The sequence below is a fragment of the Stenella coeruleoalba genome (assembly GCF_951394435.1).
Source record: "Stenella coeruleoalba genome assembly, chromosome: 11".
In the NCBI taxonomy this organism is placed as follows: Eukaryota; Metazoa; Chordata; class Mammalia; order Artiodactyla; family Delphinidae; genus Stenella; species Stenella coeruleoalba.
Window position 1 is genome coordinate 20,082,145 of NC_137157.1, and position 27,069 is coordinate 20,109,213.

Consider the following 27,069-nt stretch of genomic DNA (forward strand, 5'->3'; position numbering starts at 1 on the left):
CCCCAAGGTGACATAGCCAGGATTAGACCTGGAATCAGCTTCCACTGCCTATGTTCTGCTTAGACACATGGACTGCGGGGTCAAGAGAGATCTGGTAAGCTGTGACAAAGCGAGAGAGTGGCATGGACATATGTACACGACCAAACGTAAAATAGATAGCTAGTGAGAAGCAGCCGCATAGCACAGGGAGATCAGCTCGGTGCTTTGTGACCACCTGGAGGGGTGGGATAGGGAGGGTGGGAGGGAGGGAGATGCAAGAGGGAAGAGACATGGGAACATATGTATATGTATAACTGATTCACTTTGTTATAAAGCAGAAACTAACACACCATTGTAAAGCAATTATACTCCAATAAAGATGTAAAAAAAGAAAAAAAAAAAGAGAGAGATCTGGGTTTGAGTTCCAGATCAGACAGTAGATCTGGTCTCAGCCTATTCCATAAAACTGGGATGATAACAGCATCTAATTCACAGCATTGTAGTGAGGATTAAATAAGGTCATTCATATAAAGTGTTTAGCATAATGGCTGAGAATAGTAAATGCTCAATAAACTTTAGGGGAAGAAGATGAAGATGATGGTAGTGGTGGTGATTACTGAATGCTGGAGCTGGAAGAGAACTTGAGAGATCCTCTAACTCCCTAACTTTACATAGGAGGAAAAGGAGACTCAGCGAGGTTCTGTAGCACATTACACCATCAGCATAATAAAAGCTAACATATACCAAGGGCTTATTATGTGGCCAGCATTCTGTTACGCAAATAACATGGATTAATTTATTCAACTCTCACCACCTCTTGATGTAAGTACTATTATTGTATACGTTTTGCAGATGAAGAAATTAAGGCTCAGGAATATCAAGTCCCTTGCCTGGGACCACATGGTTAATAAATGAAGGAAACAGGACTCAGCTTTCATAGTCTGTCTCTAGAATCTAATAAGAAAATGTGCATGCTTCATACTTTCTACCATCCACCCATCCACCCACCCACCCATCCACCCATCCATCCATCCATCCCCTAACTTACTCCCAAAAGGTTTCAGGCAGTCACACCGTAAGTCTGTGGCTCAGCACGGTCCAGACCCAGATGTTCAGACCCCTTCCCGGTATGCTTTGCCCTGGAGCACCGATTCTCAAATTTTTTGGTCTCAGAATCCCATTACACTCTTAAAAATCATCAAAGGCCCCGCAAAGCTTTTGTTTATGTGGACTGTATCTATCATGTTTACCATATTAGAAATTAAAACCAATAAATTTTGAAATACTTATATATTTATTGCTTGAAAAATAATAACAACATAAATATCATTTAAATGAAAACAACCATATTTACATTAACAAAAATTTGTGATGTGAGTGGCATTATTTTATATTTTGGCATACTCTTTAATGTCTGACTTAATAGAGGCTAGCTGGACTTTGTTTCTGCCTCTAATCTGTTGCAATACGCTGTTTTGGTTGAAGTACATGAAGAAAATTTGTCTTCACACAGACAGGAAGAATACTTTAATAAACTTTTCAGACAATTGTGGGTATTCCTCTTTGATTCTACGCTAAAACACGAGCTGTAATTTCTTAAGGGTTAGCTGCAGTATGGAATCTGAAAAATTCTATGAACTTTTCATTTCTGTTACATTAAACCCCATTGGTCTGCCTTCCGTTTTGAATGTATCTTAGCCATGCATGATTTTTTTTAACTTGCATCGGTCATTTGGAAAATATTGCTTCGATGAACCATGCAGATTGTTCAAATGTTGAAATACTGCATTATTCAATGTCAAAAAATGACATTTGCTACTATCACCACCTACTGCATCAGAAAAGATTTTAAGTATTGGAGAGCTGCCAAGTCCATGATGGTGGACACCAGTTTTCCATAATTTTAATTTTTGCTTCAAAGATTAAAGTTTTTCATTGACAAGTTGACAATAAATACTATAAGTTGTTTTCCTTCAAGTAACAGGCTCACTCCATCCATTTTCTAGAAAATGTGTGCCAAATACCCAAGTCTGACTAGCCAGAGTTTGTCACTCTGTCATTCTTTCGAGGAAGAATGGAGTTTCATGGAAAAGGTCGCGAGTTTAGGCTCTAATTCAGGTGCACAAATGCTTTACAAATGCTCTTCCTAGAGACAACTATCGTACTACCGTATTTAGCATAAGAGTTTCACATATACTTTGCATTTCATGGTCATACAGAGTATAGAAAAAAGGGGTACTCAAGAACCAAGGTTTAAGAACATTAATGATTCCTGTGTATCATCAAGAACACTCCAAGGCAAAGCTGGCCCTTTAATTTGAACTGCGAGTGCATGGCGGTGAGGAAGAAAAGACCAGCCAGACAATCTGGTGGCGCAGATTGGATCTGTGCTAAGGCACCAGCAGTTTTACACACCATCACTTTTGTACCGTCAGTGCAGAGGCCAAGCATTGAAAAGGGAAAACAATGTGTTCATATTATTATGAAGATGGTTTTGACCTCGCAGACTCCCTTGAGCCATTTTGCTGCTGTATGGTGTGTTTGAAATGCTTCCCCCACCCGCCGCTGACCCCCACCCCTTGTGACTAGGCAGCCCAGCTGCCTATTGGCTCATGGAACCTGGTGTAGTTATCTGGTCCTCACACCAAGTTACAAACCGGGAGCTGACCTCCCACGCTGCCTATAAAGGGCAGTTTTGTTCATTTCTAACTCCCAGGAGATATTAATATCAAAGGAGTGACAACAAAATAGGAGGGTTTGAGAAAGAAAAAGGTTAAAAAAAATGTGAAATGGAGACAAAATTTTGAAAGCCTTGCCACCTACCTACGATTTCTTTCACAAGGATGGGCTGAGAGTAGTACTTGGGCTCGCTAGCACCGGCGGCGTTCACGGCTTTCACGCGCACAAAGATCCTTGCATCCGTTGGCAGACCTGTGATGGTGAACTTGGTCTTCTCGATCAGCTCTGTGTTTGCAACTATCCAGTTGTCAGCTAAAATCCATTAAGAAAAAAAAAAAAAGAAAGAAAAGACAAGAAGGAAGAATGGTGGTTAGTGAAAGAAATCATCCTGTTAAACAGTCAACTCCAAATCAGTATTTTACTCAAAATTAAATCATTTGGAGAGAATGTGACTTTGGTCTGGACTCAGACTCTATGGCTGGGTATTTTTCATAGTTAAATGAAAAATGGCCTAGAATGGCTAATGGAAATAGCAGAAGAATGATAATCAGATTCTGCCATCTTTGAAAAAGATGCGGGATACTAGGGTACCCTGAACAATGGTAACTGTCCCAGGAATTCTGTAGTAGTTTATCCCAATTTGGTTTTACAAGGTACATGTTTACAATTGATGTAACCATGATGTTTAATCATCTATATATATTAAAGTTCAGAAAAAGGGGAAAATGCTATTCTTATGAATAAGAGACACCAACCTTTACAGTCATATGATCTCTCCATTTTATCCTGGCTGGTTTATTATTATAAGACATTAATATGGGCATGGGGAATCTGATCACGCTCTCAATGATGAAGAAAAGAAGCTTATATCCACAGCAAAAGGAACCACAACTCAGGAGCCAAGACCTCATAAGGAATTGGCACGATCTTTCACCACAATCAAAAGTTCTGATTTTTTAAATGCTTTTGGTGGCTTTGTCTACAACAGCAAGAAAATGTAAACCCAGAATCCAGGTTTTACAAATATTGCAGGTTCTCAAAGTTTGTATGCATTATTATGCCCACGGGGGGATAAAAAGAAGCTTGGATCCCACATTGTAAACTCACTGCCCGCCCTCCCCCCTCCATCTCTAAGGGCTTTTTTGTGTGTGGGTGTACTTCAGGCTGGGGCATGGAACATTCCCAGAAACTTTATCATACAGTAAGAAAGTTTGAGAGCTCTCAGAGAATACTTTACCTGGTAGATCAAATGCAGCCTCCCCATTTTCACCAGACTGTTTTGCTGATGTACCTTTGAGAATCCATCATTAATGTTAATTAAAGACACCCACTTTCACAACAGAAGAATATTATATCAGTAGTCAGCATTCTCTGTTAGTAAAGTGTGAAAAGTATGCAAAGATATTTGTCTTCAGAACAGTGACGGAAGAGACCAAACACATTAGAGGAGGGGGTAATTCCTCAGGAGGGGCACAGCCTGCTCTATTCAGACTGTGGGGGTTTTTTTGTCCTGAGGCACTTGCCACAGAGAAGAGGAGGAGAAAGGAGGCTGGGGCACCTCCAACTGTGGGAGCAAGAGGTAGAGAACAACAAAGCAAGACCCTGGAGACAAAGGCGGAGCAGGTTCTGGACTCTACAGGGGAGCAGTGCACAGTGGAACAGTCTACCCTTGCTCCTGTCCCTGCTACTTCAGCCTGGGAGGGTCCTGTGGGGCCCCAGGGAACGCAGTTGTCCCACTATGGGGCTCACACATCAGAGTCTGGGAGTGAGGGCACTTGAGATACGGCCAGCCCCGTCTTACCAGGAAATGAAAAGGTCCTCCATGGAAGTGGAAACTGCCCCAGCAGCCCAGGAGGCAGCACCTGGTTGCCATGACAACAAGCTCTTCATCTGGCAAACTGAGCTGTCCTGGTTCCCGCATTCTACACGGGTGGAGGGAATGCTGCTGACACAGAGTGCCTGTAGGTGCACCCCACTAGCTTGGGATGATGACCATCTAGGTTACCAGGAACAGAGCAGGGGGGTGGGGACTAGACTGGCCCCTCTTGGAACCTTCTCCTCTCTCTTATTTCAAGCCTTCTAAGAGCATCAGGGAGAAGGGGCAGCAAGCGAGAAGCATGTGGATGATACACATTACTTAGGACTTTGAAAAAGAGATACATCTTGAAGCCAATGGTCTGTTTGGGAGCTACTGTGTTGATATTTTCACAATCAAGAGACGATGGATGAGAACGTGAAATAGGAGACTGAGAAAACATGCATGAAAGAGTGAAGAACTAGGGAAGAAGAAAATTTCAAGAGAAAACAGGATGAAACAAGATCAGAGGGATATGGTGTATCATGTTGGTTGATTTGCGTATATTGAAGAATCCTTGCATTCCTGGAATAAACCCCACTTGATCATGGTGTATGATCCTTTTAATGTGCTGTTGGGACCTAATGAAACTTAAAAGCTTTTACACAGCAAAGGAAACCATAAACAAGACCAAAAGACAACCCTCAGAATGGGAGAAAATATTTGCAAACGAAGCAACTGACAAAGGATTAATCTCCAAAATTTACAAGCAGCTCCTGCAGCTCAATAACAAAAAAACAAACAACCCAATCCAAAAATGGGCAGAAGACCTAAATAGACATTTCTCCAAAGAAGATATACAGACTGTCAACAAACTCATGAAAGAATGCTCAACATCACTAATCATTAGAGAAATGCAAATCAAAACTACAATGAGATATCATCTCACACCAGTCAGAATGGCCATCATCAAAAAATCTAGAAACAATAAATGCTGGAGAGGGTGTGGAGAAAAGGGAACCCTCTTGCACTGTTGGTGGGGATGTAAATTGATACAGCCGCTATGGAGAACAGTATGGAGGTTCCTTAAAAAACTACGAATAGAACTACCATATGACCCAGCAATCCCACTACTGGGCATATACCCTGAGAAAACCATAATTCAAGAAGAGTCATGTACCAAAATGTTCATTGCAGCTCTATTTACAATAGTCCAGAGATGGAAGCAACCTAAGTGTCCATCATCCGATGAATGGATAAAGAAGATGTGGCACATATATACAATGGAATATTACTCAGCCATAAAAAGAAATGAAATTGAGTTATTTGTAGTGAGGTGGATGGACGTAGAGTCTGTCATGCAGGGTGAAGTAAGTCAGAAAGAGAAAAACAAATACCGTATGCTAACACATATATATGCAATCTGAGGAAAAAAAAAAAGGTCATGAAGAACCTAGGGGTAAGATGGGAATAAAGACACAGACCTACTAGAGAATGGACTTGAGGATATGGAGAGGGGGAAGGGTAAGCTGTGACAAAGTGAGAGAGTGGCATGGACATATATACACTACCAAACGTAAAATAGCTAGCTAGTGGGAAGCAGCCGCATAGCACAGGGAGATCAGCTCGGTGCTTTGTGACCACCTAGAGGGGTAGGGTAGGGAGGGTGGGAGGGAGGGAGACACAGAGGGAAGAGATATGGGAACATATGTATAACTGATTCACTTTGTTATAAAGCAGAAACTAACACACCATTGTAAAGCAATTATACTCCAATAAAGGTGTTAAAAAAAAAAAGATCAGAGGGAAACGAAAACATCTCTTCATATTTGAACTACTTGAGGGAAAGAGAAAGAAAACGGGAAGGGAATGTGAAAGTTATTTAATACATGAGGAGAATTTTTAAGGAAGAAGAGTAAAATGGTGCAGGCATTAAACAATAAAATAAACACCAAGAGAAAGACAGAGTCCAAACCAACACACGATCTTATGAAAGAAAGAATTATCTCACAGAGTAAAACCTGCCATATCTAAAAGCATTAAACACTTCAGAAAATTAGTCTGGAGGACAACAGCCATTAAAAGAGAATGAAGAATAGGGCAGCCACATAAAGGAAGTAAGAAAAGACTGCAAGAAGAAAGATATACACGTTATAAAAAAACTTCCATAGAAAGCTAATTCCAAAACGTTACGTGGCAAAATATATACATAATAATGACTGTGTACATATATATATGTATATGCAAGTATACATATATATCTACACAGACAACACACAGAATTATGTAAAATACACTTCATTGCATTTTATCTAAGGTGGGTAACATCAAAATGACAGCCATCTATCATTTTGCTGTATCTTCTTACTTTTTAAACCTATCAGAAAGAAAAGAGTAAACAATTTGCTCTGTTTCATACATACACAAAAGCTTTGTATTCATCACACAGAAGATTGAAAAGTTCTGTTAGCTGGGCGGTATAAATAACAGAGAGGAGGGCTTGGGAGTTTTTCAAATTGGGGGAGGGGAATGGAATGGGAATAAACCATACTTCAAAGCACTCAAGATTATAATGTCTCCACTGGTTTTGGTTAGTGGCTGTCTAAGCCCTGGAAAAATCAACAATAGCGTTCTGTGAGTGAGTGCATGTGAACGGAACTGAGTGTTACCAAGATGCTTTATTCTCCCTTTCTCTCTCCTCTCCCGACCAACACGCGTTATTTCCACGCGTGCCCCCGTCCAGAAGCCTGGGGCTTCTTCTTCAGCAGTTTTCTCTTCAAAGTTAGAAATTTCTTCTCCATAGAGGTTTTCCTTCTGGGGAAGTGTTCACACTCCTGGTTTCCCAAATGTGCTCTGGAGTCTCTCTTTCCTTCACGTAAGATCCACGTTAAAGTTTGGGGTCCAAAGAGTTTTCTTAGAGTTAGAGACCAAGTCTGGGCCTCTCATTTGTGGAGAAGGAACAAACTTCCCTGGTGGATTGTTTCCCTACCATGACCTAGAATGCAGCCCGAGTCCAGAGCTGGGGCAATTTTATTCACCCATCTCCAAATCGTGACAAGTATGAAATCAAAAACACAAGAAGCTTTTAGTGAATTTCACATCTTTTTTTGGTTTTAGGTACACTCTGGCCTATATTTTCTTGTGTCATTTTCTCTTTTTCTGTTATTTCTATCAACAAGGGTTTTTTGCCTATTTCTCTTCCCCTCCTAAATTTAAGCCATTAAATTTTTATGCACCCATATCCTGAGACAAGTTACTGCCACAATGTTGAATCTATTTCTTACACCCTCTGGGATTTAATGCCGATTCTTTTAAACACCGAAAGTTGTCCTTAATTATTCTTTTTTTTCCCTTTAAGAAGGCAGAATTGATCACCAGATGGTCTAGTATATAATCTCTCTTTATTACCCAGAATTAGGCAGCTCTGTTGATAGCTGACCTCTGCTCAGTATAGAGTTTAGAATTTCCAACTTGCTTTATCCTACCTAGAACTTTATTTTGCTTTGGTACATTTTAATTCCACCAATTCAAGAAGTGGGAATCCCTGACGTTTGATCAGAATCTCTCCTCCTATGTCCTAGATCACTTGTGTTGTCGGATCTGGGAGCTTACCTGGGATATTTTTGAGAGCTCAATTAGTTAGTCAAGTAACAAAGAAGGGCTAAATTCTCATCCTTCATAGAAGGATGACCTTTGGCTTGTTGTCATTTTCAGTAGGAAGGAGATGAGTTCCCAAGAAAGAGCAACAAAGGGGGGGCATATCTCACCTATTGATGACGGTATTCGTTTGAACTACTAGTTGTACTTACTTCCTTCAAAGCAATACTCTAGCACATAGCCATCTAAACCTGCTGCACCAATCTGGTCAGGGGGCCGCCACTTCATTGTGACAGTGGTGTCAGTTACAGAGTCAACAGTCAGAAGAGTAGGTGGGCTGGTTACAGCTTCAGAGATAAAAGAGACAGAAAAAGAAGAAATTATTAAGTACAGAATTATGGCACAGGAACTGTGATAAAATGAACTAGGATACAAATAAAAATATACACAGGGACTTCCCTGGTGGCACAGTGATTAAGAATACGCCTGCCAATGCAGGGGACATGGGTTCAAGCCCTGGTCCGGGAAGATCCCACATGCCGCTGAGCAGCTAAGCCCGTGAGCCACAACTACTGAGCCTGCGCTCTAGAGCCCGCGAGCCACAACTACTGAAGCCCACACGCCTAGAGCCCGTGCTCTGCAACAAGAGAAGCCACCACAATGAGAAGCTCGTGCACTGCAATGAAGAGTAGCCCCTGCTCGCCACAACTAGAGAAAGCCCAGGCGCAGCGACGAAGACCCAACACAGCTAAAAATAAGTAAGTAAATAAATAAATAATAAAAAATATACATAGAAGCCCCCACGTGTTAATAAAATTCAATGAGACTCCTCGAGCATATGCTGTGTTTACGGCAAAGATCTGCCAGATGTGAAAATTTTTTTATCAACGCTGCCACATTTCCCTCCATTTGGGAGGTTGACATGGGAGTCTGGGAGGACCAGGAAGTTGAAAAAGTCAAAATTTGAGATCTAATGATCTAGAGTAAATTTTCCATAACTTTCTAATTTTAAAGTGCAAACTCTTGTACTAAATATTTCTATTGAAAAATCTACTCACTACCAGAAAATAGTGGAGACGTCTTGTCTTCTTTCTTTGCCTTTACTGAACTGACATTTTTGGTTCAATAGATAACATTTAAAGTGTGACTATAAAGCAAAGAGACTAGCTTTCAAGTGTGCTTGGTTGAATTGATGTCAATTTGTTTTAGTTATAGTGTTTACACCAGGGTGCTGGGTTATACTTTCAGAAGGACAAATGGGGGTAGTCTTGTGTCAATGGGCCCAGCTACATGTTTCCAGTGGGAAGGGGCAAACAGAGCCACCCACAGCTGTCCTTGGGATTCTGGTAATAAATTCCAGGGCCTACATTATGAAGGCATTCAACTCTATTGTGTTGCTTGTAATTTCTTAGAAAATTGCCCCTAACCACCTCTAGTCTCCTACTCCTGTATCACTCTAAGAAGCTTCCAGGTCTGCTCCAGTTAGAGGTCAGAAGGAAGCAGTCACAATCTGGGGCAACGATTTTCATGACAAAGACACACCTCTCTTGACTCACCCAATGGAACAAAAGGTTTGGAGGGCATACTGGGCTTGGAGAGGCCAACGGCATTGACGGCAAAGATGCGGACCTCGTAGGCCACACCTTCAATCATATTCTTGGGCTCAAAGGTTGTTTCTTTGCAGAGATCAAAATTCAGCCTCATCCACCTGGAGCTTTGCTTCTTTTTCCTCTCAATGAAGTAACCTGAAGGGGACGCAAAATGGAAACTGAAGTTTTTCCTTGGTCTCCAAAATTAAACTTTGTCAGATATTAGAATGTTCAAAAATTTCCCATATTCTCAGCACTCTAAGTGAAACAGTCATATATGTATTTTTAACCCATCTTATTCCATTGGTTTTTTTGAGAGAGATTATAAATAATACAAATATTAACATCATGGGATATAGATAAAAATAATAAGACTAGAAAAAATTAAAATTGTACTAGGAAGAGAAGAGAAAAAATAAACCACAGATATGTAGGCCATAGAAACTTACATAGTCACTCTATTTGAGCAACAGATGTGGCTTTGAGTCCCAGCAATGTAAGAAGGGGGAAATAACCAGTTTTGTGAGTTTCATTATTAGCAAGTAGAAGAAAGTTCCTGTTCCACAGGGGAAGCAAATTCTTCTAAGTATTTAACTCTAGAAGAAATTGCCTCATAGACATAATTCTATGGATCTAGGCATTTACTGACCAGAATAAAGTTAGACCTATAGTTGTTTCAAAATTATATATTGAACAGAAACGTCAAACAAAAAAAGAGGACAGGCAATCAGATGATATTCATCAGAGCTATTTAAATCTCAAGTACTTATAAAGCATCCCCCAATATATTTCAATGTGAATGGATATTTAAAAGTTTTCTTCTAAATGCAGTATTTTAAAATGTGCTTTGTACTAATGTGCATAAAGAGGACACCAACTCCGCTGGCAGGTCCACAGATGGACCAACACGCAGTTACCTAAGATTGGGGACCCTCCATCATAGAGAGGAGGGTCCCAGTTCATGATGCACCACTCATCTCCCACGTGTGTCACATTCGGCGCCACTGGAGGATCAGGGACATCTGTAGCAAACAAAAAATGGAATAGAATAAAATAAAATAAAATTGAGGGAGTGAGAGCACAAAGAAGAATGTTCATTGGAAAATATGTTTTTGGATGATAATCATAGAAGCAAGGTTATTTCTTATTATTTTTCCATGTTTACTGAAGTGCACTGGGTAACTAATTTGGGTGCAACGTCACGCTCCATATGGAATCAGGGAAGGTGAGCCCGATACAAATAAAATAATGATGTCTCCAAATCCTTTAAACTAGTGTCACATTACAGAACCGTATGAAACCCAAGACTTCTGTTATTTACCTTGAAAATGGCGACTAAGAAATGATTGCCTAAATGTTGGACGTGATTTTGTTTTTTTGTTTTTTAACCACAGAAGTGACCTTGCAGCAGAACTGAATCAAGGACTAATTACTGCACATTTTACATCAGTTGTTGTATAAGATGTTGACTGGTAGAAATCCAAGTCAAAAATGGCAAGTTACCATGTCTTATAAATAGAGTTCAGTACATAACAAAGTGACCTTAGTTTTGGATCAATTTGAAATATGTTTCTTGGGAATTCCCTGGTGGTCCAGTGGTTAGGACGTTGCACTTCTGCTGCAGGTACGGGTTCGATCCCTGGTAGGGGAACTAAGATCCCGCATGCCACATGGCATGGCCAAAAAAAAGAGAGAGAGAAAAGAAAAAAAAGTAATATGTTTCTGAAGGGAAAGCTAAAGTGGGATGAAGAGATCATGAGACTTTGGACCACCAGTAATCTGCCATACTCAGTTCACTTGATTTCAGGATCAGGAAAAATGGACTTAAATGGTCATCTAAGAACCAAGGCAGATCTTACTCCTCTACAGTGAGTGTGATGTTGGAAATTATTTAGCAATTGTGTGTCAGTGACTGTAGAGGGCACGGAAAGGGAGTGTGACTGTGGAGAGCTAATGACAGCAACCCCAAAAGGCTAACCTTAGCTACTCCTCACCGCAACTAGTCCTCTAGGCAAGTAAAGAGACAAGAGAGGAAAGGAAAGGAAAAGGAAGAAAAAGGAAAGAAAAGAGAAAGAAAGACATATAAAGAAGTGGCAAAGATAAAAAAAGAAAGGCAGTGATTTATAAAATACAGCTATACCGTGTACTTCTTTGTTGGCTACCCAGAAAAGCTGAGAGAACCAAGAACTTGCAAAGTCTACTTTGGATCTAGACGTGTCAGCCTGATTCTAGAAGTCTGCTGACTCAGAGGCCTTACCCACAACTTTAATCGTGATGGCTGCATGGGCTTCCCCAGCTTCATTTTTCAGATTTATGTGGTAAAGACCAGAATCATCTTTTTCTGCTACATCAATAACCAGAGTGGTGCTGTCAGGGTAATTTTCAGTTCTTATTCGGCTACCGCCCTCCATAATAGCCTACAGAGGAAAGAAATACAATGTGGCATGACCTATGCAAACAACAAGGACACCTCCAGAGTGCCTGGGCACTTAAGCTGGACATGGTGCTAATGCCTGAAATATGTGTTCTTAGTTTAATCCTCCACCAGCTCTAAGGACAAAAGTATTGTCATCCCATTTTACACACGGGAAGAACTGTGGCCCGAGGTTACACGGCTAAGAAGTGGTAGAACAGGGATTTGACTCCAGAGTTCACTACCCATTAACTCCCTAAAGAGAAAGTTGGAGGACCCAAAATACAAGCGCAGAAGTGTCATTCTAGGAGAAGAGTTTCTTTGTACATGAAATTAGAAATACTTAAACTCATATCAGAAACTAAATAATGATTTGTTCATTTCTTTAGATGTCTCGGAAATTTAAAAATACTGAAAAGGGTTGAAGAAGGCCACAGTGCCAATTTCCCATACAAGTTGAGTACTGAGTTTTCCCTTCCAGTAGACATGAAAGAATGAACATCTAATTCCCAAAGTAAAGACAGAGTGAGGTTGAGACTTCTATTATATTTTCTTTCTTTTCTCCTTCTTCTCCTTCTCCTTTTCCCCTTCTTATTTTCCTTCATTTCTCGCCTTCCTTCTTCCTTACACCAGAAGTTTAAAGCAGCATTACATTTTTCTGATTCCCAGGCCATATCTTCCATGCAATAATAGACAGCCAATATACAAAGAGGAAAAACAGAGAAAGGTCAAAGCAATTTAGAAAGAGGGTAATTTGCCACTGTTATCAACTCTACTCTTTTGTGTCTTGATTAGGACTTGTAAGTCTTCAATAACATAAGATTGTGGCAACGGTAAGAATACTTGAAATGGCTTTCATAATTCTCATTTTATAATAGAAAAAAATTTCCTCAGTTTAGCCAAATTCTAATCTTAAGATTGTAAAAGATGTTCTGCTTGAAAAGAAAAATAACTTACTTAGGGTGGTGTTATATTATCCTCTTCATATTTCTATGTTTTATTTTGTTTCTTATGCTATAATTTACATCAAGTAAAATTCATAGTTTTAGATATATAATCTATGAATTTTGACAAATTTATGTGAGTGTGTAACCACCCCCATAATCAAGCTACAGACTGTTTCCATCACATCTCACAGTGTCTCCATGCTCCTTGGCATGCAACCCACTAACCCCACGTCCTGGTCCCTGGCACCCACTGGTCTGTTATTTGCCCCTTTGGTTTCCCCTTTTCCAGAATGCCATATAAATGGAATCAAACAGTATGTAGTCTTCCAAGTGCATATTTTTAGACTGATCCATGTTGCTGCTTGTATTACTAGTACGTTCCTTTTCATTGTTGAGTAGTTTTCCATTGTATATTCCACGTGCAGTTGGAATATGTTTGTACAATTGGACTTTTGAGTCATTTCCAGGTTTTGACAATTATAAATAAGTCTGCCATGAACATTCCTATACGAGTTTTTGTGTGGGCATGTGTTTCATTTCTTTTGGGTAAATACCTAGGAATAGCCTTGGGGAGTTTTATGGTAAGCTCATGCTTAACTTTATAAAAAACTACCAAACTGTTTTCCAAAGTGGATGTACCATTTTGCATTCCCACCAGCAATGTATGAGAGTTTAATTGTTCCATATCCTTGCCAGCATTTGGTACTGTCAGGTTTTTTTTTAATGGCTTTTAAAAAATACTCTTTGTTTTTTGTTCCAGCTTCTTTCACACAGCATAATTATTTTGAGAGTCATCCAAGTTATTGCAGTACTCCCTTGTATGAATTTCTTACAATTTGTTTATACATTCACCCACTGATGGAATTTGCATTGTTTTCAGCTTTTGAATATTACAAATAAGGCTACTATGACCATTTGTTCTAGTAGATTTTTTTTGCAGATTACATTGGATTTTCTACATCAATGATTATGTCATCTGCAAATAAAGACAGTTCTACTTCTTCCTTTCCAAAATGGATGTCTTTTACTTCTCTTTCTTGCTTGATCGCCCTGGCTAGAACCTCCAGTACAATGTTGAACAGAAGTGGTGAGAGTGAACATCTTTTCTCTCTTCTTTCTCATCTTAAAGGGAAAGAATTCAACCTTTCACTATTAAGTAGGATTATAGTTGTAGCATTTTTATGGATGTCTTTTATTATGCTGAGGAAGTTCCTTTCACTTCCAAGTTTGCTGAGACATTTTTACTAGGAATGGATGTTGGATTCTGTCAAATGCTTTTCTGTGTCTATCGAGATGACCACATTTTTTCTCTGGTTTGTTAATATGCTGAATTATATTAACTTATTTGAAAATGTTAAACCTATCTTTGCATTCCTGGGATAAGTCCCACCTGGATATAATGTACTGTTCCTTTTATGTATTTTTAGATTTGATTTGCTAAATTCTGTTTAGAATTTTTTCATCTCTGTTCAGGAGTGATATTGATTTGTAGTTTTCTCTTCTTGTAATGTCTTTTTCTGGTTTTGCTATAAGGGTAATACTGGCCTTCAAGAATGTGTTGGGGGGGCTTCCCTAGTGACGCAGTGGTTGAGAGTCCGCCTGCCAATGCAGGGGACATGGGTTCGTGCCCCGGTCCAGGAAGATCCCACATGCCGTGGAACAGCTAGGCCCGTGAGCCATGGCCGCTGAGCCTGCGCGTCTGGAGCCTGTACTCCGCAACGGGAGAGGCCACAGCAGTGAGAGGCCCACGTACCGCAAAAAAAAAAAAAAAAAAAGAATGTGTTGGGAAGTATTCCTATCTTCTCTTCTTCAATTTTCTGGATGAGTTTGCATTGAATCTGTATTATTTCTTTCTTAAATGTTTGGTGGAACTAACCAATAAAGCCATCTAGATGTGGAATTTGTTTTGTGAAAAGATTTTAAACTACAAATTTCATTTCTTTCATAGGTATAGGGCTATTCAGTACTGATTTAGTGCTATTTTGCAAATTCTGATATGTGTTGTGTTCATAAATATTTTCTAATTTCCCTTGTAATTTCTTCTTTGATCCATGAGTTACTTTTTAAAAAAGCTACTTAGTTTCTAAATATTTGGAAATTTTCCAAATCTTTGTTATTGTTTTCTAATTAATTCCACTGTGGTCAGAGAATATATCTTGCATGACCTGAATCCTTTCACATTTACTGAGACTTATTTATGGTCTATTTTGGTAAACCTTCCATGTGCATCTTAAAATAATGCCCAGTCTACTTTGTTCAGTGGAGTGTTCTATAAATGTCAACTACATCAAGATGGTTGATAGTATTTCTCAAAACTTGTACATTTTGTTCTATCAGCTATTGAGAAAAGCAGTAAAGTCTCTAACTTACCTATTTTTCTTTGTAGTTCTATCATCTTGCTAATTGTTTTCTATTTGTCCCATCTGTCCTTTGTGTCTCTTTTGCTGCCTCCTTTTGGATTCATTAGATATGTTTTTGTGGCTCCATTTTACATCCTGTGTTGGCCTATTAGCTGTAACTCTGTTTTATTATTTTAGTGGTTCCTTTAGGGTTTATAGTATAGTCTACCTTCATGTGGTATTATGATACTTTACATTTAGCAAAAGAAACTTACAATAGCATACATCCATTTCACTCCTTTCAATCCTTACTTCCTTTCTCCCTTCTTGGCCTTATGTTTTCATTGTTACAAATTTTACTTACACTTATGTTTGAAGGCCATGGCACATTGTTATTATTTTTGTTTAAAAAACCAAGTATCTTTTTAAGGAGATTTAAATAATAAGAAAAAATATTTTATACATTTATCCATGTAGTTATTATTTCTGACCCACTTATTGATAGCTCCTTTGTGAAAATGTTTTCATCTTAGTATCATTTCCTTTTGACTTTAGGACTTCTTTTAACATTTCTTGTAGTGCAAGTCTGCTGGAGATGACTTCTTTCAGCTTTTGTATATAAATAATTTTATTTTGCCTTCATTTCTGATAATTATTTCTACTGAGTATAGAATTCTAGGTTGACAGTTTTTCCCCCTTTAAACGTTGCTCCACTGTCTTCTCACTTGCTTTGTTTCCAGAGATCAGCTGTCATCTTTGTCTTTGTTCCCACGGGTTTAACGTGACTTTTTCTCTGACTACATTTTTTTTTTTTTTTTTTTTGCGGTACACGGGCCTCTCACTGTTGTGGCCTGTCCCGTTGCGGAGCACAGGCTCCGGACGCACAGGCTCAGCAGCCATGGCTCACGGGCCCAGCCACTCCGTGGCATGTGGGATCTTCCTGGACCGGGGCACGAACCGGCGTCCTCTGCATCGGCAGGTGGACTCTCAACCACTGCGCCACCAGGGAAGCCCTCTGACTACTTTTAAGATTTTTTCTTAACCACAGATTTTGAGCAATTTGATTATGATAGGTCTTGGTGTAGATGTCTTAATGTTCCTTGTACTTGGATTTTATTGAGCTTCTTGTATCTGAGATTTTCTAGTTTTTATCAAATTTGGAAAATTTGGGGCCATTTTTTCTCTATATATTTTTATGTCCCCCTCTTTGGGGACTCCAATTACACATAGATTTGACTGCTTGAAGTTGTCCCATAGCTCAATAAAGCTTTTTTTTTCCTCCAGAAAATGGAAAAGGAGGAAACACTCTCCAACATTTAAACAAAAAAAACCAAATTATTTTTTAGAGCAGCTTTGAGTTCCCTGCAAAATTGAATGGAAAAAGTACAAAGAGTTCTCATATAACCCCTGTCTCCACACACACATAACTTTCCCCACTACTGACATCCCCCACTAGAGTGGGTACACTTGTTATAATTAATGAACCTACATTGACACATTATCTTTGAAAGTCTATAGTTTACATCAGGGTTCACTCTTGGTGTTGTACATTTTATGGGTTTTGACAAACCTATGACACGTATCCATAATTTTAGTATCATATGGAACAGTTTTACTGCGCCTAAAACATTTTATATAGGAAGTTGCAGAGTCACACCTGAGCCGGCTCTACTCTACCACCCCAATCTTATTTATTATTCTCCTCCTCACTCACGCTGCCTTGGCCACACTGGCCTTCTTTGTATTCCTCCAACACATTAAGTGCATTCTCTCCTCTTGTTCTTTGCACTTGCATTGACATCAACTGGAAATCTCTTTGCTTTGATCTTCTCAAAATGGTTTCTTGTTGTCATTCATAGAGGCTGTTCTCATGCCCCATGCAGTCACTTATTAATCATATTACCCTGTTTTGTTGTTGTTAAATAATTATTTTATTTTTGGCTGCATTGGGTTTTCGTTGCGGTGCGCAGGCTTTCTCTAGTTGCGACGAGAGGGGGTTACTCTTCCTTGCGGTGCACGGGCTTCTCATTGTGGTGGCTTCTCTTGTTGAGCACAGGCTCTAGGCGCACAGGCTTCAGTAGCTGTGGCACGCAGGCTCAGTAGTTGTGGCTTGCGGGCTCTAGAGCACAGGCTCAGTAGTTGTGGCACATGGGCTTAGTTGCTCTGTGGCATGTGGAATCTTCCTGGACCAGGGATCGAACCCGTGTCCCCTGCATTGGTAGGTGGATTTTAAACCACTGCAGCACCAGAGAAGTCCCACCCTGCTTTGTTTTGTTTTTTTTAATTTTCGTAGCACTCATTACTATCCAAAGTGACTTTGTTTATTTATTTATTTAATAATTCATTGTCTATTTCTCTTCCACCCCATTCCCTGACACCCATTAGAAGGAAAGGTAGAACCTCATTCACTGCACATAATAACATTCATATGCATATGCACAGGGTCACATAGTAGGTAGTCAGAAATATGAAAAGCAAATGAATAGTTATTATATTTGCCTGAAAATCAGTCATCTTTCTTTATTAAAGGAGTTACATCTTTACTGTACATTTATTTGCTGCCTTCTTTCATGTGACTCACGGGAGACAGGGAGTAGGGTAGGCTGTGTGTGTGTTTGTGTGTGTGTGTGTGTGTGTATAGAACAAACCTTATCTGCTCGGCTCCAAATGGCTTTAGGAGGTGGTTCTCCACTGATGGGAATCTCTAGACGAAGCTTGTTTCCTGCAATTACTGTCACTGTATTGTCAGCATCAAGACCATCCAGTATGATCTTCGGAGGATCTGGAATATTAACCGTGGCCTTTGTTACCAGACGGTTATTTCCATGTGATTATCTGGGTTAGTACTTGGCTAGTGTTAAACATTGGTAGTAACCAATATTTTATCCAGTCAAAAAGGATATAAGCGGAGTCAAAGTAGTTGGTGCCTGGTACCTTGCAAAACTACTTCATTGTCAAGACCTCTTAAGAATCAACTATTATGATTAGCGATTACTACCAATTCATGTATTTTTCTTTAAATATCACATTTTGAATATAATTCCAAGGTAAGCAAAACCAGAAAAACAAGAACACAACTCTGCAATGATCTCTTTTATCTACTCACCAATAACATGAACCTTGGCAGGCAAAGTAACCGAGTAGGCATCTGGTGCAAATACATAATCACCTTCGTCCTCAACGAGAGCATTGGCTATCACTAATTTGTGGATTCTAAGGAAATGAAAAAACATATTTCTAAGACTTTGCAAAGATTTAGACTGTGTAGGACCCAAACTGAGGAGACACCTGGTTTTATCTTAACTTGTTTAGTGCAGCCTGGAGAGAGACTGAGAATAACGTGATGCCTTAATTATCCTATTTATTGATCCATATTCAGTATTTATTTTGGGCTATATGAAACTATCTCTACAAATACAGCCTGCTTACTATGCAAGAATCTCTTGTTCCTTTTTAAAATCTCATAGCTTAAAAAAGGATAGAAGATAACACCTCACTGATGCCATATTTTAAGATTCAAGAAATTACCAAGAATAACCTGACTTTGGCTTTTTATGCAAACCTAAGAGCAACAGTTCTTTTTTTAAAAAAAGTTGAGGTCTAGTTGACATACATTATTATATATTTCATGTATACAACATAGTGATTCACAATTTTTAAAGGTTATGCTCCATTTATAGTTATTATAAAGTATTGGCATAAGAGCAATAGTTCTTAACTTTTTTGGCAGCATGAGCCAGTGAATATCTGATGGACACTACGGCTCCTCAATCCGGAGAAAAACAAGTATTTTTGTACACACAGAATTTGCTTACAATTTCAAAGGATTTATGGGGGCCCCTGAAGTTCATTCACAGTCTCCTAAAAATCCATGGATCCTAGTTTAAGAACTCTTCTCCTACATCTTTGCTAGATTCTAGGATATTATGCAAACCGTCCCCCCGCCTCAGCAAAAAAAATTGTGGAAAGGTCATATGACACTTATTGGTTAGGGACAGTGAATCCAATTCAACCAGTTCCTGAACTAGAATTCAGTATCCTCTAAGCTCATGTTTATATGGAAAGACTCAGTCAATGGGTTTTGAAGTAACACAGCACCTCACTGTAAGGTACAGGTACAGGATCACAGGTAGGACATGATGTACAACAGAGGAATCACATACCCTTGCTATTTGAAAGCAAAGAACCGGAAATAGAGCCTCTCCCTATGAGTACTCCCCAAACATCCTTACCAATCATGTAATTTAGGAAGCAGAAGAAGTGAAGATGGGGACCAGCCCTCACTTGGGGACCACCCTAGCTTACTTACCTTCCCCTGTGAACAATCTTTAGATGGTCAGTCTCCTGAATGGGGAGGCCATTTTTAGTCCATTTTCCTGATAAGTTTTCAGATATCTCACACTTCAAGCAGATTTCTTTTCCAAGATTTACAGTCTGATCAGTCAGAGGTGTCAATATCTTCAGAGGTTTTACTGCAGAAATAATAGATGGTTATTAAGTGCCAAATCTAAATTCCAGACAGGCCAAGACGGTGTCATTTCACAATGGTACAGTTTCACTATAATGCTTGTTTTGAAAATGAGAATTTGTTCAATGCAGTTGAAATATTTGGGGACAGAGCATAACACACATTTCACGTTCGATTAAGCATGATTTTATTCATGAGAAAGACTAGGTGAATCCAGAAAACGGCACCCAGCTGAACTGAGTCAGGTAGGACCGCACAGAGCACACACGTACGCCTCAAACATCCACCAGCTGCTTTAGTTCACCCATGTTAAATGCGCCACATCCGTGCACATCTGAGATGACAGCTCTCCATCCAATTTCAAATAACCTCCTTCCACTACTTCACAATAGCTCACAAACTGCAACACTTCTGACACCACTTCCACAAGCAAATTTCAGGTCTTTTTCAAGGTAAAGTGCCGTATTTATTGTAGTATTTATTAACCATTTAACATCTGTAAAACTGTACTACTGTTTTTTTCTTATAACTTATCATTTTATTTTTTAAAAAATGTGTCCCTGACAAAATTGTTGAGTGTTGTGTTCTTAACCCCACTTTCCCCATTAGCCCTATGATTTTTATTGCATGACTTTGTACAGCACAGTAATTTTTAGAAATGCATATGTTACATTACAGCAGGACTGACCGTAATTGCTTTAAACAGATAAGGAGCTGCCTATGGTTGAAAAAACTTTTTGATATTACACTACAATGGCCATCATTCCACAAAACATAAGCAGTGTATTGTGATTACTTCCAAATAATTCAATAATCATATGAATTGCACCTGGACTTAGAAAGAAATAAGGAAGCAGAGTTTCTGCTCTGCATGTATTACCAATCTTCTTGTGAAGTTCGCTATTCTAATTTTCATGGCTAACTGGAAGGGACAGACTCTGCCATTAAGAGCTGACTACCATTAGGGGGCATTTGGAAAAGGACATGAATTCTTTCACGCCTCTAAAGCATATCGGGGGACTTCCCCGGTGGTCCAGTGGTTAAGACTTTGCCTTCCAATGCAAGGGGTGCAGGTTCGATCCCTGGTTGGGGAGCTAAGATCCTACATGTCTCACAGCCAAAAAACCAAAACATAAAAAACAGAAGCAATATTCTAACAAATTCAATAACGACTTAAAAAAATCTTTTAAAAAATTGTTTAAAAAAAATAAAGCGGTCTTCCCTGGTGGCGCAGTGGTTGGGAGTCCGCCTGCCGATGCAGGGGACACGGGTTCGTGCCCCAGTCCGGGAAGATCCCACATGCCGTGGAGTGGCTGGGCCCGTGAGCCATGGCCGCTGAGCCTGTGTGTCCGGAGCCTGTGCTCCACAACGGGAGAGACCACAACAGTGAAAGGCCCGCGTACCCGCAAAAAAAAAAAAAGTGAAAAAAAAAAAAAGCATATCGGCAAATTAGCTTAGTCTTCTCAATTGAGACCCATTAGTTTGAGCAACTTCTCAGCCCAAATGTAATTGAAGAATGTTGAATGTTTATTGAAGAGATAGCAAATTCACCAAACCAAAGGTCACCAAAGGATTAAGCAAACAGGATATCAGGATTTGATATCATATCTAAGTATTTATCATGTATTTATATGGTTTGGGGACTGAAATATTTCTTAACCATTTGGGTAACTTCTCTGGCAGCTGATTTTTATACTTCCTTCCCAATATTGGTATTCTACTATTAAACTGAGAAGTAAGTTCTTAGAGTCCCTGACTGATATGACGTAGACACTCAGCTGGAATGGAATCTCATTTTACATATTTAAAATTGCCACAAGTACAAGCCAAATAGATTGAAACTCTCCTAAAACTGAATTAACAAACACAAGACACTAGTAAAACAGCTTGGAAGACATCCAAGGAAGTCTTACTTACAGTCAACGGTAAGTTTAGCAGATGACTGTCCTCCTGTTGTCATTACAGAATATTCTGCAGTATCAGCCTTTGTTGCTTCTTCTATGACCAAAATGTGTTTTTTGCCTTCAACTTTAATGTAGTGTCTTGATCTTGGACCAGGGACGATTTCCTCACCATTCTTAAACCTGAGTTAAAATAGATTATAAAAAAAAGTTTTATAAAAGACCCTTCAGGAGACAGATACCAGACACTCAAGACCTTTTTGTTGAATTAAAGAATGTATGGATCCATGTATCAATAGATTAATATTGTAACAAGTATTGTCTGAAAAATGACATTAAAAACATAAGCCCACTCTTTCCATTTAAGATCAATCAGATAAAGATGCTAACAATGGATATTACCTACGTTGGGCTCTTGACACACACTAGTAAGAATATCATTTTAATACACTTTAAAGACAGTTGTGATTCTAGGTTAGAATGAACAATCTATCCTGTACCAATTACTAGAGATTCCTGCTGCATAATTTACTCTGTTTCTCAATTAAGATTTTAAGATTCCGAATCGTCTAGTCTTTAATTTTGAGGTTACTCACAGAGAACTTGAGAAAACACTTCTCATCTGACCCCAAAACTATGCTTTTTATTTTTAAGAACTGTTAAAGTAATTGGTAATTCTCAGTCTAAAGTATTTTTCTGAGATACTTAACAATAAAGTTACTAGGAATAACATGAAAAAAGTATTTTTTCTTTTTTTTTTGAAAAAAAGTATATTTTCCATGTAACTTGCCAGTATGGCATAGTGAGAGTAAGCATGGTATAGAGCACCCATGGGCTTTGGAGTCAAACAGACCTGGAGAACCTTGAGCCATCCATTTATTAGTAAGTGCCTATTTCCCTATATCCTTACCAATATAGATTTCTGGATCTTTTTTCAGTTTTCTGTTTCACAGGTGAAAAAAAAACCCAGTATCTTAGTATAGTTTTAGTTAAAACTTCTAACATGAAAGAGGTTGAGATCCTTTTCATATCTGCAATTTCCTGTTCTCCAAACTATGAAGGTACTTTTTTTGTCTATTAAAAATGGACAGGGACTTCCCTGGTGGCACAGTGGTTAAGAATCCGTCTGCCAATGTGGGGGACATGGGTCCGAGCCCTGGTCCAGGAAGATCCCACATGCCGCAGAGCAACCAAGCCCGTGCGCCACAACTACTGAAGCCTGCGTGCCTAGAGCCCGTGCTCCTCAGCAAGAGAAGCCACCACCATGAGAAGCCCGTGCACCGCAATGAAGAGTAGCCCCCGCTCGCTGCAACTAGAGAAAGACTGTGTGCAGCAACGAAGACCCAACACAGCCCAAAAAAAAAAAAAAAAAAAAAAAAAGGACAGACCTCAGGAAAGCTATTTACCATTTTACATGGGCATCATCTTCAGAAACCTCACATTCTAATTCCACTCTGTCCCCACAGTACGCTTTTGTATCTTCCAGCTGTTTGGTCACTATAACTGGAGGCTCTAGTGTGAAAAAAACGAAAATCAGAATCATTAAATGTCCAAAAACCTGCCTTGTGATCCTGGGTTTGTTCACAGATGAAAAACCAACAATAAGAAAGTATCATCCATCATAGAGTCATGGTTAGATGGTGGTAGGTAGGAGGTAGGTTTTTTATGATTTTTTCATGGCAAAATAAATAGCTGGCAACCCTGGGTTAGTTTTTCCAATTTTCTAAGAACTCTTCAAATCAAATAAATTATTGTTTTAGAGAGCAGACACATTGTATCAGATATCCTTCTTTTGGCAAATAAGATACCAGATGGTAGGCATTTCTGGGGAAGGAGAACGTATAACACTAAAATTCTCTACTTCTGGTTCTAGACGGATGATAGAGATTGCAGAATTGTCTTTTTAAAAAATTTTTGAACTGAAGTACAGTTGATGTTCAAGATTACAGAGCTGCCTTAATCATAGGTCCTCATAAAGAAAATAAGTGATTCATGGCTTCACTGACACCCTCCAGCTCTTTCACAATGTCTTAGTAAATGATGGTCTTCAGCGATCTCAGTGCCAACGACTGATGCCCTTTACTAATGAAGCTGTTCCAAGAGAAATCTATTTGTGATCAGCTGAGTGTGTGAAATGGTTATCCAGTAGACTTTATTGGGTTTCAAAAGTTATCACGAGAACAATTATATGGCAAAATACTGCTTGCTTGAGCCAAAACTACAGGGCATTTTTACTCAGTTTTTTTCTCCCTTTGGCTTTTCTAGTCTTCAACGAACCTGACGATTAATTAGGATACACAATAACTGGCAGTACAGAGAGGCTTTAATCCAGAGCCAATCTAACACCCAAGATAAACCATCTCTAGAGGTACTGCCGTCTCTGCTCTGGAGCTCAAAAGCTCACTTCATCATTTCCATTTTGATTATCCCTGAGAGAAGGAGAGCTGCTGGCTCTTAATGGCTACAGTAAGAAATTTCACTTTACCTCTCACAAAGAGCTCAGTGGAGCATTTCTCATCACCAGCTGTCACATAATACTCTGAATCGTCTGTTAGCACACAGTTATTGATAAACATGATTCTTTCACATCCTTTATGTTCAAAGATGTATCTGTTTTAAACAGAAGGAAGATAAACAGAGTCCGTGAACTTGATTTTACTCTTTTCTTTATTGCCAGCAAATTTGGCTTATAATTCAGTAATATTTGAAAGTCAGAAATAGTGATTTTGATCTGCAATTTATGTAGCCATGTCTTACGTAGTTTAATAAACATCAAACATGAAACCAATGACTATCTTTATAACATGTAATGTAACGCATATGCATATTTACACATAATATTTAATTTGTCATTTTCTTTCATGTATGTTTTTCATTTCAAATATAAATCAGTACTCACATATTTGCCAATGAACCAATTGTTGGAAAACAGGGTTGGCTAAGATTTTTAACTCTGTACATTTTAAAAAATGAGCAATTCATCTACTTTATTGAGGGACAGAGACGATCTTTTTCATTGATTCATTGATTTCACTCCTTGCTAGCCCAGTGAGACAGATTTTACTGGGTGAATAAATGATTATACAATTTAAGCAATAATATGAACTTAATCATTAACATAGATGGTAAATTCTATAGAATGTGATTCTCTTAAATGAGCTTAAGAACTAGTGTTATCATATCATAGATATCATCTACTAAGAAAGAAGTTGAGTGTTTGGAAACAAAAACCTGAAATCTAAGGAGATTGCAAAATTTGATTATCTGTGACCTAGATTATGGATGGATATATCAGGGCATCATAACAGAACTAAAGAAAAGTTCTCATGTGGGAAATTCTCAACTTGAAGATTTCAAGAACAAAACACTAAGCAACATTTTTCTAGATAAAGATAACCAAGTAAAATTATGTTTTTGGGGTTTCCCTGGTGGCGCAGTGGTTGAGAGTCCGCCTGCCGATGCAGGGGACACAGGTTCGTACCCCAGTCCGGGAAGATCCCACATGCCGCGGAGCGGCTAGGCCCGTGAGCCATGGCCGCTGAGCCTGCGCGTCCAGAGCCTGTGCTCCGCAATGGGAGAGGCCATAGCGGGGAGAGGCCCGCGTACCACAAAAAAAAAAATTATGTTTTTGGTAAATTCAGGCTGCCTTCAAGAGATTTTTACCAGATATAAACATTATTATCACAAAGTCACTCTGAGAGCATGACCACATTAAGAAATTGGAATCCACCTAATTGTACCACAGAAGTGACAGATATTCAGGATTAAAGTCTTTTATAAATATGCACGTGGCTCCTGTTAAGTGAAAAAATATATATTGGAGTTGAAAATCTCTCAGACTGAGAAGGATCTCTGTAAAGTAGCTTCGTAATAGACTAGCGATACCATCAGGTATCAGGGATTAGTCTGTTTCCTTCATTTGGGAAAGGGCCAAAAAACAATAAAACACAGGCTTTAGATGCTACTCTGGAAAAACAAGTTATCTAATTATAAGGTGTGATTCCCAGCTGGTATATCAAATATAGATTTCAATTTTTTTCAAAATTTGATTATAAAAGAACTGGGAGAAGTTTGGCAATGCTCTGAAGTAATCACATATAACCTACAGTGACACAAATCCATGGTTAGGAGTCACTTGAAATAGTTTGTATAGAATTAAAACATAAAACAGGGTTTAATTTATATAGTACTATAATTTTGATGGTTCCAAAGTACATGAAAAGTTTTTGCTGTCCCTCTATATGATTTTGTATCATACAGGTATAACTAAAAAGTGCTTTTAGGCATAGAAATTTAAGTCAATTTACTCTTTGATTTGTATAGTTATCACTGATTATTCGCAAATTCCACTTACTTTGTACTGGGTCGAATTTCTTGACCATTTTTATACCATTTCACCTCCAACTTTGGATCCGCCAGTTCCACAGCAAATCTTACCCTGCCTCCTTTATCAACCTGATATGCAGGATCGAGAATTTTTGCAAAAGCTGTAAGAGAGAAGAAGCAAAACTATGTTCACATGCATATGCTATGAATTTGAATAGTCAATATATGTATGAGAACCTAAAGCTAAATAAAAAATTGAGACTGAAGAAGAAAGAATTAGGAACCTTCCAAATTATCCCTTATATTTTAGGAGTCTGAATCAATTTATAAACCATAAGATGGTTTAAAAATGTAAAGAGAATCCACATGCTTTTGGAAGAAACATAAGAATTATTGAAGAGGCTTCAAAAATGATTATCTTCATCCTTCAGGGAATGTATGATACGAAGTATCCAAATGAAACTTGGACTTGAAGAACATGCTCATTCTAATATGATTATTATCAGGATCATTGGCATTATCTGTGTACATCTATGTCACAGTTTTTTATCATATAATTTATGAGATACTTTCGATGGCTCGTGAGCTTAAATGGAATGCCTTTGACTGACTGAAATAGTAGGCTTGTCAAAGTTTTTGTACTGTGGAAACTTGCCCAAATATTGGCATGTTTAAACACTTGGGTAACCATATCGGGTGTGAGAAGTGAATTCCCCATGCCTCATCAAATGGGTGGAATAATATAACAGTAAAACAAAGAAACATAGAATCTACTCTGCCTAAATAAGCATCAGGAATTTGAGAGTGAGGGAGAGATGCAGAGGCTGGAGAAAGGGGCCGCTGAGAAATTGCCAGTAACAGCGGGAATGTTTAATATTCCATTATATAATACATTGTATGTGTCACTGTAATGCACCTTCTGTTACCTTAAACCTTCAGCAGCTGTCTGCTACCCGCTTAGCCTATGATGTGCTGGGCAGTAAACTACTTCACCTGAAGTCAAGTTAACCAAGAGAAGAGTAACCCCTGCAAATTC

General features: G+C 38.9%; 1 protein-coding gene across 4 annotated transcripts in view; it reads right to left on the reverse strand.

Annotated features, from left to right (window-relative positions):
* MYBPC1 (myosin binding protein C1) overlaps positions 1 to 27,069 on the reverse strand; it is a 125,707-nt gene that overhangs the window by 18,964 nt on the left and 79,674 nt on the right. For all 4 annotated transcript variants that reach the window (XM_079937431.1, XM_079937430.1, XM_079937432.1 and 1 more), the window contains exons 13-24: positions 26,062 to 26,194; positions 24,193 to 24,317; positions 23,114 to 23,219; positions 21,724 to 21,890; positions 19,648 to 19,810; positions 18,445 to 18,551; positions 17,987 to 18,120; positions 11,897 to 12,056; positions 10,557 to 10,661; positions 9,607 to 9,795; positions 8,263 to 8,397; positions 2,803 to 2,970 (exon numbers count right to left, since the gene is read on the reverse strand). In XM_079937431.1, coding sequence (XP_079793557.1) covers positions 2,803 to 2,970; positions 8,263 to 8,397; positions 9,607 to 9,795; positions 10,557 to 10,661; positions 11,897 to 12,056; positions 17,987 to 18,120; positions 18,445 to 18,551; positions 19,648 to 19,810; positions 21,724 to 21,890; positions 23,114 to 23,219; positions 24,193 to 24,317; positions 26,062 to 26,194 — 1,692 coding nt within the window. The remainder of the gene's footprint in view (positions 1 to 2,802; positions 2,971 to 8,262; positions 8,398 to 9,606; positions 9,796 to 10,556; positions 10,662 to 11,896; positions 12,057 to 17,986; positions 18,121 to 18,444; positions 18,552 to 19,647; positions 19,811 to 21,723; positions 21,891 to 23,113; positions 23,220 to 24,192; positions 24,318 to 26,061; positions 26,195 to 27,069) is intronic.